Here is a 13592-nt window from a genome sequence, read left to right on the forward strand (position 1 = left end):
TTTCCATGCCTTCCCTGGGCATCGGGCTTAATTCATGCACCGAGGCCCCCCAGTGTTTCTCCATTGGAAGGAGTGTGCGGATATGAAGAGCAACCACAAAAACTAAGACAAGGAATATAGCTTTTTTACAATAATTTCTCTAATTGGGGGTGAAAATGGCAAGCTATCAGGCATTTGCTCATTTGCTTATACCAATCAGGAAGGAAGAGCGTGGGGGAGGCAGAACTGCCCGTGAGTAACCCCTGCCCACGCATGTGTACATGGGGGCTCATTAAGCTGTTAGGAACAAAAACCTCACCGCGTCCATGTATTCTTAAGAACCCATCATCCACTGACAGCCCCCTTTAAAGGAAATGATGATAAAATCTGAAAATATGATTTGTAAATAAGCTTAACTAAAAGGCAAAGAGTCTAATGCATTATAACCATCACGAAATGTAACTGCAAAAAAACATAAAAGATCAAACCAAAACCCTACCTCATTCTACCCTGTCCTTCCGTACACCTCTGTGCTTGAAAGTCAAGAATGAATAAACATAATAAGTCACTCAGATGCAAAATTTAAAACAGCATTCATAGTTTAACAACAGCAAGGTGTGAGCAGTAAGCACAGGGGCTACAGCTAAGTGCTGCAGGACTACGGAGTAGGTGGGTCACATGCATTCAAAAAAGTGTGTGTATCCCACCTGGGGTAGTACAACGACCCCAGATATTAAGCAATATATTTTATCCTTTGTCCTTGCATCCAAATAAAGATACGACATATAATTTAGTGCATGAACATGAAATATTATTCATCTTAATCTGTAGGTCAGATTTTTAAATGGTTAACTGTGACCCTGAAATCATCCAGATGCAACAGACTCTTATGGCATTTGCCTTCATAGAATTGTTCCAGGATGCAAAACATGCTAGACTAAGCTCTTAAGATGCTGAATGGGTTGGACTCCAAGCATGAACTCCCAACAAAATTCTACATATTATAAGATCCAAATATTCTAAAGCCTGAAATATGTTTTAACACATTAAAGAACAATGTAACGAGACAAAAGATCACAGTCTCACTTTTTTCTCATGGCAAGCTTTGTTAATTAACACTGGCATTTATGTAGCAGTATTTGAAGGAAGATATTTTCCTCAAAGAAAAATTAAACCATCAGGCTGTAGAATACTTTGTAATCATAAATTTTCATATAGAAATGAAATACCAGTGACTTACTCGAAAGTTTTGCTTGATTTGGGAGATATATGTAAATTTCAGGTTGGATAACAGCTTGACTGTTTCCTTGTGACCTTGAGCAAAGCATTCAATCTCTTTGTGTTTCAATCTCCTCATCTGTTAAATGGGGATAATGAGAGTGCCTACTTATTGAGGATAAGAGTTAAGTGAATTAATCTACAAAAAGATCTCAAGGAAGGGCCTGGCTTACAACCTCTATAAACACATTCGTTGCCACCACCTCCACGAAACATCTGAATTGCCTTCATGTGCCTAAAGGCAAATTTGGGTTCTTCTCAATTCTTTTCTTGGTAAATAATGGCAAAGTTGGCATTTTGGACACACAATCCTTGCTGGCCTTAAGGAAGGCAGACACCAAGATACTGAATCCATGTGGAGAAATAACCTGATTCTGGTCTCTAAACAGAACAAGGAGGAAAAGCTGAGTATTGGGACTGTCAGTATCCTAGTCATGGAACATCAGAAGGTGCTGGAAGGCGGATACTGTACAGTGGGTTTAAGAATGACAATTCTAGTAATGGCTACCATGTATTGAGTGATTACAACCCTCAATGTTGGAATATTATTATCTCCTCCCATCCTCACAGTAATCCAATAAGGTAGTTTTCAAATAAAATAAGAAAAAACAGGACCACCTAGAGCTGCAGGGAACTCTTTCACTACTTAGATGGTGTGAAGATGTTAGGTTCTTCTTCAAATGTCTGAGAGATTTCACTGTGAACTCACTGCCATCTGACTCCTTCTTAATGACTTTAACTTCTAACTGCTTTCAATATGACCATGGACTTCTTTTCAGTCATAAACTCGGGTGTTAAACCAAACCACCCTACTGCTGTGTCTGGAAATCCTACTTAGTTTTCGCACCAGAGAAAACTAATAGTAATGACCCTTAATAGTAATGAAGTTTTGTGATCCCAGAATAAAATTTCTGTTCAAATGATTAAAAACCATACATAAAGCACATTCGCAGTGAAGAAGCTTCAAGAGTCTTAGAAGGAGGCAGGACAGACCCACAGCCTGTGTCCAGCCCCTGGAAGGCACCCTCAGTCACACAGCCAGTAAGCCTGTTTCTTCGTGTCCCCCCTCAGCCAGGGGACGAGACTCTTGGCCACGCCATTCCCACCACCTACTGCTGTCGGAGGCAACTTCAATTGTGTGTGTATAAAAAACATCATTTCGAAGACTCAACCAGAGAATGTTGATTCAAACCTCACATAATGAAAATACAAACTGTGTTACACTGAATTACAGAACCACTCGTTTGGAGCATTTATCTCTTTCCTTCTCACTCTATCGTCTCACACAGGCAGCATACAGAACTGGGTTAACAAATATCAAAATGGTAGGTACAATGGGATTCTTGTGTACTTTGGATTGATGCCTTTTCCAAGGGCTATATGTTAAAATTTGCAACTCTCTAAAAATGACCTTCCTCTCCAAACAGACATGTTTCCTGAGGTGAGAGCAAATTATAAATTAAAGAAAGCAGACTAAGCAAACTAGTTAAAATACAACACTCAGTCATTTTTAAGTTTCTTTATAATCAAAAGGTAGTTACTGATTCACTGAGAAGAAATAAGCCTCAGGACTAGCAAGGAGGGATTAGCAAGCATTGGCTACTGAGATCCCTGTAACAGATCAGTGGAGAGACAGGGGCCCCTGAGCAGTGGGGAGGCTGCTGGTCAGAGCTACCCTGGCCTCTTTCATCAAAGGAGCTCCACTTTTATCTGCCTCCTGTCCTGGGAACTCCCAGCAGACAGCTCACATATGATTTCAATCAAGAAAAGGATTTTGCAGGCAATGTAAAACAAAAGCACTGTAAAGCCTTATTGAGTATGTGCATATATAATCCTATGTATTTGCATTCTAATCCTCAAAACAAACATTTGAAATGCAGCTGGCCAGAGCGCCAATCAACACCCTAGAAGGAACAAGTCTTACCTGCCCAGGGCTGAATTAGGCTAGAGGTAGTTCTGTTTGAACTGAAGCACTTCATTAAAAAACATTAAACACAGTCTCTGTAGCTCAACAGTCAGTGTCTCTCACTCTTGTCAAACTGTTATAGTGAAATGAAAGGATGAAATAAACAACCCTTCCCAATCCTATTCATCTAGCTTGAATAATGTCATTATTGAATCGTCATTACTCTGAACCAAATGTGATATACCCATAAAACACAACACGGAAAGAGTGAAAACACACATTTTCCCCTAAACTTGTTAAGGTTGACCATTAAGTTTCACTTTCCTCTGACAACTGAGATTTAGATGATCACCAGAAAGGCATGAAAATGAATTGTCTGTTCTGTCTCTTCCTTCTCTTCTCTCCACGCTTTATTTATGGTGGTTGTAACTCTGCCACCAATAAAGGGTGGCCGTGAATATTGTGTGAAGGCAGCAAAGTCAACATTAACTAATAAAGGCAGGGCTTATCAGAGAATAACAGAGTTACTAGCAAACCTTGGGTTACTGAGAAAATAACACATAAATCTAGTGCAAGACTTAAGATATGAATCTGTATATGCTGACTACTGAATACGCCCAATAAAGATATTTTTAAATAGATGATTAAATGAGCAAGTCAATAGGTATAAATTCATTTAAAATATCATTAACTAGATGGACAAATCATTATGTTTAATATGTGCCTGTTTAGGAGATATCCTGAATGATTTTAGAGGTAAGGCTGATCAAGTTGACTTACAGTAACTAAGCAAATAATCAAATTTTAGCCCAAAAAACAATAAACAGAAAATTAAACTCCTTCTGCCTGCAAATAAGTATATTCCAATTCCATTGTAGAGCACAGGTCATTCATTCCCTTAAGAAATTATTTTCTGGGCCTCCCCGGTGGCGCAGTGGTTGAGCGCTGGGCTGCGAAGCTGCCTGCAGCCTCTGCAGCGCTGGTTCGATCCTGGGCCGCCAGCGAGGGTCCCACATGGCACAACAGACCTCTCCTGCCGTGCCCGCTGCTCCCCTCAGCAGTGTATTTCATCAGTCTGCCTGCTCTGCTCCCCGCTCTGGCTCTGGTGAATTCTCTCACCCTCCCGCGCTTCTGACTATACCCAGTGCTTGTATAAATAAATAAATAAATAAATAAATAAATAAATAAATAAATAAATAAATCAATCAATCAATCAATCTTTAAAAAAAAAAAAAAAGAAAAGAAATTATTTTCTCTGGGATAAAAATTTCGTTCTAAAATTTTCTCGAAAAATAAAGTCTTATTTCCAGTAACATATATGATGTGGTTGAACACCATACAAAACCTTTAAAGTTTTTTAATTAAAGGTTTTCCCTAAAGGAAAAAAATAGGGTCTTTTTGTGTGGTTTATAGTTTTCTATAGGAACAATACTATCACTTTTCAAATTACAATATCTTCATCTGCACACAAAAAAAATCACATTTCTATTACTGACAATGAAGAGGTAGAAATCAAAATTTAAAACATAGCATCATGATAACTTCAAATGTTTCAAAATACAGAGGTATAAATTTAAAATCATGTACAGGACCTGTATGGCAAAAAAGTACAAAATGCTGATGAAAGAAATCAAAGGGAACAAAAATAAAAAGTAATTTCTTAGCAATGTCTAGTTTTTAATGTGTAGGTAAATCTGTGTAGGTAAATTCTGTGTAAACAGGTACACATTACTATTAAAATTCACATGGAATGTCACTATTTATTCTCCTGAGCAATCATATACCCTGGCCTTAAACCTGGTGAAAGTCTTGAGGGTAAATCAGATTGTCCAGTACCTCCTGTGTCTGAGATTGCCAAGGCTTTGGTGTTCCTCATTCCATAACAATACTTCCTCTCAGTTAAATATGCTTGGTCCAGGTCCAGTGTCAATTATGTGACCAACCAGCAAGCAATCCTTCGAGTCTCAGTTATTCTCTTGAAGACGGATTTCAGATACCTAGACAATTTTTTGTTTATCTTACCTTATTACTGAAGATCAAACAGTGTATAAAAGCGGATGTGTAACAGGGTGGTCCCCAAAGAAAGGGGAGGTTCTAGGGTGCCCTGCCCCTCCCAAGGAAGGGTGGAGCTGAGCAAGAAGGAGGAACAGCTGGAGAGGAGACTGGGGGAAGAAAGACAAAGGAGGGAAAGCAAGGAGACCTGGAGGAGGCACATGGAGCGGAGAGATGTGTGAAGACTGTGTGAAGACGCTGCACTTGCTTCTGGTCCAAGGGACTCGAGGGACACAGAAGGAGACACTTGAAACAGGCCTGGATGACAGACCCGCAGAAAGGCTAAAAACAGCTGCCTTTATCCTGATTTTGATTTGCTTCTTTCCCTTCCAGACTTCCCTGGCCCCTTCTGCCCCTTTCCTATGGATCCCCACCAGAAGGTGCCTTAGACGTGTGGCAGGCTTTTGGGTCTCAGCAGCCCTATTTTGAGCCAACCCTGTTTGTCTGGGCACTTTCCCACAAGGGACTGATTACCTTTGTGTTTCATGTGAAAACTGTTCTATCTACTCTTTCCCTTCTTTTCTCTTTATTGCACACTAATTGTATTAAAGTTCCTTTCCACTGAAGGTCTTGCACACTATAGTATGCTTTGTCTTGATGCGGTGGATGGCAGAACCTATTTAGAGCGGGCAGGTTGGGGATTCTGGGGTATCCCTTACCCTGCCCAGTAACAGATGGGCCTAAGAGTTGTTACTAGAGAGTATTTCTTTCCCAAAAACAAGGTATGGGACCTTCTTCAGTCACAGATCTCAAAAGCAAACTAGAAAACCAGGCGTGGCTCCAACCAAAGGCGCCAAAGACCCCGATGGTACTGGGCATGAGTTAGGTCTCCCTGCAAAGGCGGAACGCTGAAGGTGGATAATGAAGTGACTGTTTTTGAATCTTTAATAAGTCAGGGAAATCTCAACTGAAGCGAAACAGGCATATTTGTACAATTCCTTATGAGCTTCATGATTGCTGCAAGCTCTGTTCCCGTCACTCGGACCAGAACACAGGGCTGTGAGGGAACAGTCTCTCAGCATGCCTGCTTGGGGACAGCGTGCCAGGCAGCTGGCCTGCCGACTCCACAGAATGCTGATGGACAGGGTCACATGTCCATCCAGTGCATGACTTGCGTGGACACAGTGTGGGGATCCCTCACTGGAGCCAGTGCCTGGGGTGTGACTGGGACTAAATGGTGAGAGCAAGGAAGGAGCAAGTCTTCAAAAGCAGCGGCACACTGGTACAGAAAACAGAATCACAGAAGCAAAAAGGAGTGTTGAGGCAGCAAAAAGAACTCCATGCACAGTAGGTGGTAACGAGCACTCGCTCATATTTTCACATTCTGACATGAGGGGACAGCTTTACGTGGATGAAGTCTGCATGTGTCAGAATCACCAGGCAGCTGGCACTGTCTCCACGGGCCTGAACTGGGCTGGCTGCTCCTGATGACATGTCTGGACCATGAAAATCCTGTGACATTTCAATCAATAAGCCATTTGCGAGCCAGCAGAGGGAGGAAAATGAATCCTGGTAGTTCACTGAATACTTTCCAGTGACACTAACATTCCAGTAAGACCAAGAAAATACCAGCATTAAACTAAAAATTAAACTTGCATTTTTGATGACAGTAGTTTAGGGAAAAAACAGACCTGGGAGTTAATAGTTCATTCTTTTGAAAATGCTTCATTAGCACCGTGCTCAGGCGCAGAGCACGACACTGGGTCCAAAGGCATATGCACCAACATCGCCTCTGCAGAGACACTCAGAAGAGACAACTCCAAGTCCTTCCCATAACCTTAGCCATTTTTTCCCCACTTTCCCAGATGCTGTGGTTTCAGTTACATCCACAAATTTCAAAAGGTAGACTCTAATTTCCCTCCGCCCTTCACAAGGGAGCATGAGCCAGTGACTCACCCCAATAAACAGCACAGAAGCGATGGTGTGTGACATTCAAAATGAGGTCAGAACAGACATGAGAGAATCCTCCTGCCAGGCTCTCCAGGCCAACACTGTAAATCATGCTAAGACAGCTGGCTGGGTCTGGGTCCTCTAGGTTTTTCTGCTCTTCCAGACACTTCCCTAATCTCAGGTGCCAGTCAGTGCCAGACATAAAGGTCCCCTATCAACACGGGAGGCCAGGGGCCACACACCTGGCCCACATCGCCAGTCTTCCGTGTAGCAGGTAACAGTGATCCCTCCAGCCAGCACCACAAAAAAAAAAAAAAAAAAAAAAGAAAGAAAAGAAACAAAGAAAAAAGAATTCTACACTTAGTTGTTTTCTTCTTCTGAAGTACCACTTTTGATCTCCTTGCAGTTTATACCAGGGAGGACACTTTCGCCTGTGGCGCTTCCTCAGGGAAGTCTGCACAGATGGTGGCTGACCTCTGATGCCCTTCTGAACTCTGCCAGCTGAGTAGTTGCCACCACCAGCACATGGCACGCGCAGGAGGTGCTGTCTGTCTTACACTGGGTTTCCACTTGACCGTGTTCAGAATTCGAGGGCAGGGCCACCTACTGCTCTCAGATCCCCTCAAGCCTGGAGCACAGGGCTGGTAACCCGCAGGCACTAAGCTAATCTGCACTGACCGCCTCATCATACCTGCTGACAGACTGCAATCCCTCCAGGGGTCACCTCGAGTCTCCTGTGTCCTTCCTCTGAGCAAGCTGCCAGACCCCCAGTGGAGGGCTCCCCTCATTTATGAGTTTAACAAGCATTTGGAACCATCACTAACCCTCAACACTGGACAAAAGGTTTAGGGACTTGATGGTGACATGATCTCAAGGATATTTCCTTGGCAGAAAATGTTTTATTTGCTTGTTTTCAATCAAGAAGATAAGAGTTCCTCACAAAGCAGTTCCCTTCATTAAAAATTTAATGTTAATAATGAATGTTTGCCAAACTTCCACATAAAGCTTACCTAGAAAAAAATATTTAAACAAGAATGTTCTAATTGAAACAAATTAGTCATTCTTTGATCTGTGAAATTAAAAAAATAGTGAATACACCAGGAAAATGACAACAGGCATTTTGCCCAGCTTTCTAAGTGCACCACTTTATAAAGAAATCAGTTTTATTTGTTTCTATTTTGTGTAACATTAGAGTTTGAAACTTCCAAGACAGATTTGCGACAACAAAAAGTTCCTGCAAATGTTAAAGAAAATCAAGATCAAAAAGCTGGATGTTACAATATATAAGAAAAACCTTCCACTGGAACATCAAGTCCAGAATGCAGCAATGGGGAGAAGCGTTCACAAAGGGAAGCCAGATGCAGCGCTCTAAAGGTGTGTTCTCGCTGGTACCGGGAGCTGCGTTCTTTCTGAGCAGGGCAGGGTGAGAAGCGAGATGCTATGACCTACTGACAGGTCGCGAGGACAGGTGGGGCATGACACAGACAGAAGCAGCCTGGCAGGGTGACAGTGACAGGCAGGCAGGCAGACAGGCAGAAAAACAGACAGAAGGACAAGTGCAGACTCCCTGTGACACAATCTCTACTGTTCACGACTCAAGTGCTTGTCTAAGCACGAACACAGACAGAAAATCAAGACCTTATTCTGAAAAAGTTACTCTGTGAAAACAACATGCTTAAGCCTAAGGGTAGGAAAGACGTTTTAATTTAAAAATCCTAAGGAACCGGAATGTGGGCCTGTAGCCAATAGTGACACCTTCACAGCTCCCAGGAGGGAGCAGAAGAACCCAAGCAAGTGAATGTAAAGATGGTGCACAGGAGAGTGATAAAGAGGGAGAGATCAGAGATAGGCGGACAATTCCGAGAACAACTGCAAAGGACTTGGACAGGATTGGCTCCTGGAAGAGATTGGCTGGGGTAGGACAGAGGTTGGCTGAGACTAGGGAAGAGCTGTCAGGAAAAAGCTGGCAAAACTGGCACATTCACGTAAGCCTGAAAAAGAAAGAGTACAGGTGAAGGGCGGCTTCACAGCGTGAGCCTCACTGAAAGGCAGTGCAGAGTCCGCCACGAGGGAAAGATGCGGTGGTTTCAAATGAGCTCAGAGACATCTCTAGAAATAAGCCAATAGAGAGCACATTTCAGGCCAAAAATAACAGCTACCATCTGCTTGGTGATTTGAAAACAAACAAATCTAAATCCAATATTGAAAGTTAATAGCTAAAATAATTTTATTAAATGTGTTCCTCTTCCCCCAAAACTTCTGCGTTGTTTAATTAAAAATATATACTGCTGTTCTCCAATGGGGATAGGGGTGCGGGTCAAAATTAAAAAGCACGGCTCTGTACACTGCCTGTAGGGAGCAAAAGGAGTAGAAACAGCTGTAACCGTGGGAGAAATCAACACGGCACCACCTCTCGGGTGAATGTGGCCACAGAAGGCCGGTCCTCTGGCCACTGTTGGTGTTATGTTAATTTAAATCTCCGGAAAAGTCCTCTCACTTTAACTGGTAAGCAATAAACTTCATCTCCAAAAGCGCAAAGAAGTATGCTTTCACTCATGCTTATAAAATATGTACAGGAGAGGGCCTCCCTGATGGCGCAGCGGTTGAGTGCTGGGTTGTGAAGCTGCCCACAGCCTCTGCAGCGTCGGTTCGATTCCCGGCTACTCCCCGGCCACTGGCGGAGGGTCCCACACGGCGCGCAGACCTCTCCTGCCGCCCGCTGCTCCCCTCAGCAGTGTACTTCGGTCCTTCTGCCTGCTCTGCTCCCCGCTCTGGCTCTGGTGGATTCTCTCACCCTCCTGCGCTTCTGACTGTACCCAGTGCTTGTATAAATAAATAAATAAATCTTTAAACGAAAAAAATGTACAGGAGAGATCCCATTTCCTTGAGAAAACAAAGGAAGGAGAAATAAAGGAATTTTTGAAATTGGAAAATGTTCCCAAATTCTGGGAACATCTGGTCCTGTTGCTGCTTTGGCTCTGCTGAGCAACATCTGTATTTTCCCCTTTAAGAGAGGTAATCTATGGACTTATTTTCTAAACACTTATGGGTAAAATTTATTTTCTAATTCTTTAATTTTTCTTTGGCACTATTAACATAATAGTTGTTCATTTATTTGTTTAAAAAGTTTCCAAGAGCCGCTTAAATTAAAAGGACCATATTATCAATTATAGCATCAAGGTACCAAAATAAGATCCTACTCATTTCCAACAACAGGGTAGTAAGACAGACAAAAAATGTCCGAGAATCATGCAAATTTGTTTTTTTTTTTCCAAATGTTTACTCTTCATTATTTTTTTAAAGCTTTAATTTTTTTTTTAAGATTTATTTTTATTTATTTACACAAGAACCAGGGTACAGGCCAGATGCGTGGGAGGGTGAGAGAATTCACCAGAGACAGAGCGGGGAGCAGAACAGGCAGACTGACGAAATACACTGCTGAGGGGAGCAGCGGGCGAGACAGGAGAAGTCTGTCGTGCCACGTGGGACCCTTGCCAGCCAGCCAGGATCGAACCAGCATTGCAGAGGCTGCGGACAGCCTCACAGCTCTGCGCTCAACCGCCTGCACCACCAGGGGAAGCCTGAATCTTGCAAATTTGAATAAGCTAATCAGAAAAACAAACTATTTCAAGAGTAAATGGAAGAATAAAAATACACATTTACCAGTGTTACAAGATGAAAATAAGTGGTGATAAACTTACATTAGCTTGTTTAGAAGAATGTTATTCTCACTTGTTTTTTTTTTTTTTTTAATGGTACCAAAGTGAAAATGTGCTATTTGAATGGATAGAAAGAAATAAAAGTGACCACATCCAATTAATCGAGTCACATACTCTCCGAGTCGGAAAGAACATTACGTCAATCCATGCCATCTGACCATGGCAGGATGTGTCAGAAGAGTAACAGACCATAAAGGTAGCAACAAAAAGTCCAGCAGTCAAGTCCCTGCTTAGCAAAGGACACGTATAAGCCAGATGGACAAGGGAAAGCAAAACTTTTGGGTGAAAGAAATCTATAGTTGTTTACGGTAGCATATTTGCATTTTCCCAAAATTTGCTTTCTGTGTACAAGAACAACCACATGCCTACAAATTTCAGTTTATATTTATCTTTTTTCCCCTTCTGTTGAAGATGACAAATCCCACTTACTTCCAGCCAGTGGAAGATAAACATTTTTATTCCTGCAGCGTTCTATATGCTATTCAATATGAAGGATGTGCAGGCTATGAATCGTGATTGACTGCCAGTGAAAGCCCAGGAAAAGGACTGAAATTACTAAAGGCATCATTATAAACAAGATGTATAAAGTAATCATAAGCAAAAAGCTGGCGTGGGTTTGTAACCGGTGATAAGTTATATATTCAATAAATAACATGAAATGGATGATCCAGGCTTGTAGTGGTAAGTACATTTTAAACACAGTAATAACAATCTATTTCTTTTATCACAACTAAAGTTGTTGATAATTGAAAAAAACCTATTACACCTTATTTGTCTTCTCTCACCTCGGTCCGTGGACTCTCGAGGATAACCCCAAGACCCCATTACTGAGCAAATCAAAACACTCCTGTGGACCCTAAGGAAATGATGGGATATGGCAGGGGGCGGGGGGTTGGCTCTGCTTGTCAAAGTAAAATTACAGAACAATTTTACTTTAATGGCAGAATCATAATGTCAAACATATATTCTGGATGATTCCATTCTTTTCCATCAGTTTCTATTACCTTGGAATGTGTTTTATACATTGACCACGTATATACAAGACGGATGGATTTCTATTTCCGGTTGAAAGAGCCTCAAGTATCTTCAAAGGCTAATTTCATTCTCACAGTCATTCGTGACTTCTTGGAGAGGAAATATAACCATCAATGGTATTTTTCCCCTTTTCACTATTGAAGTTGAATAGGAAAAGAACAAAGAAAGGAGAGAGGCTGTCAACTTTTCAAGAGATTAGGTTTCACAAGTGTATCTTGGCTGATTTCACTAACCAACTTTCCTCACTATCCTTGGGGAGTCTGGTGAATATTTTGTGCAGCTAGACTAAATCCACTTAACAAAACCTCCCAGCGATTTACATACATATTTGTATTGACAGGATAAGAGTCAAAGGTGGAAAAGTGAGGTCTTTTTCTAAAGTAAATATTTAAAAGAAAGGAATATATCTTAACCATATTTATTAAAATCACACCAACAAAATAACAACATACATGGAAACACCTTTCTCTATGAACACATGAAAGTCTTCCTCCGCAAGCTGTCATCCTCCATCAATGCATCTTCCCGCCCCAAGCTGATCTTATCTAGTACCAATAGCTTCACGAAGAGTCAGTGGTGGGAGTGGAAATCACCCGTTTACCACTCCATGCACCCATGTAGTGCGAAAGGGCAGCCACCACACTGCAGCAAGGAGGTGGGAAAATTCCATGCAAGGTGGGCCTTGATTGGAGAAGCCCTATGGAACACCTAGACTGAAGTTTATAATGGCCCCAAAGTTATTCAGAAAAGCAATTTTTTTCTCATGTATATAAAGGACAATAGATTGGTACCCAAAATAATCATAGGAAACAAGCACACTCTAATGACAGCTGCTCTAGAAAAGACACAACACACAGTAGAGATGTAGACTGTGACCCACAGCCAGGTCCAGCTGACATATGTAGAACCCAGAGGACCTTCAGTTGGGACCGAGGAATCGGCTGACTGTGGAGGTGCTAGGACAGGCAGAGAAGGGAGAGGGCAGGGAGTTAGCTCCAGACAGATGCCATTGCTTTCATCAGGTCCAGAGAGAAAGCAGATCACAACCAACATACTTTGCAGGTTAAATCTACTGGTAAGAGTTGAATTAAGTCTCAAAGAGCAGGAGATAAGAACTCCACCAGTGAAACAGATTCATGATCTGGAGACAATGGGAGTGGCACAGTGTTGCAGAACAGTATGCAAATCCAAGCTCGGAAGTTCTGGCTGGTAGCTAAAATGGATTTAAAAATAGGGTTATCAGGATAGGCAAACTGTAGACTATGGGCCAAATCCATTCTTCCACCTATTTTTGCAATAAAAATTTCTTGGGGCCCAGCCACATTGTTCTTTTAAGTGTTCTCAACGGCTGCTTTTGCATTGCAGCTGAAGAGCTGACTAGTTACGGCAGAGGCCACATGGACTGCAAAGTCTAAAATACCTACTATCTGGTCCTTTACAGCAAGCTCTGGCTGACCTCTTGTCCATGTATGCTGAGGGCATTGCCACCCAAGCTGTTCACACAGGGGGAGTTACTAACACGTATCTGGCATTCACTACAAAATGAGACTGTGTGAATCTGCCCATTTGGGTTGAATTTCCAGCTTTGCCATTTATTAGTTGTGTGAAAACAGGTAAGGTCATTGGAACGTTTGGTATCTCAGTCTACTCTCCTCTGGGCTGGAGATTTCTTTCTCTGGGCTGACAGAGGGTGAAATGAGTTAGCCAGGCAAAGCACTTGGACTAGAAGCTGG

The 13592-nt window shown here is 42.0% G+C and overlaps 1 protein-coding gene across 4 annotated transcripts in view; it reads right to left on the minus strand.

Moving 5' to 3' along the window:
* TPK1 (thiamin pyrophosphokinase 1) overlaps nt 1-13592 on the minus strand; it is a 240503-nt gene that overhangs the window by 172430 nt on the left and 54481 nt on the right. For 2 of the 4 annotated variants that reach the window (XM_037515142.2, XM_054692747.1), the window contains exon 2: nt 1220-1336. The exons of the other annotated variants lie outside the window; for them this stretch is intronic. In XM_037515142.2, the coding sequence (XP_037371039.1) occupies nt 1220-1307 (88 nt within the window). In that variant the 5' untranslated portion in view covers nt 1308-1336. The remainder of the gene's footprint in view (nt 1-1219; nt 1337-13592) is intronic. 4 annotated transcript variants of the gene reach the window in all.

Source organism: Talpa occidentalis, unplaced genomic scaffold (genome assembly GCF_014898055.3).
Source record: "Talpa occidentalis isolate TD23 unplaced genomic scaffold, MPIMG_talOcc4v2.1, whole genome shotgun sequence".
Taxonomy (NCBI): domain Eukaryota; kingdom Metazoa; phylum Chordata; class Mammalia; order Eulipotyphla; family Talpidae; genus Talpa; species Talpa occidentalis.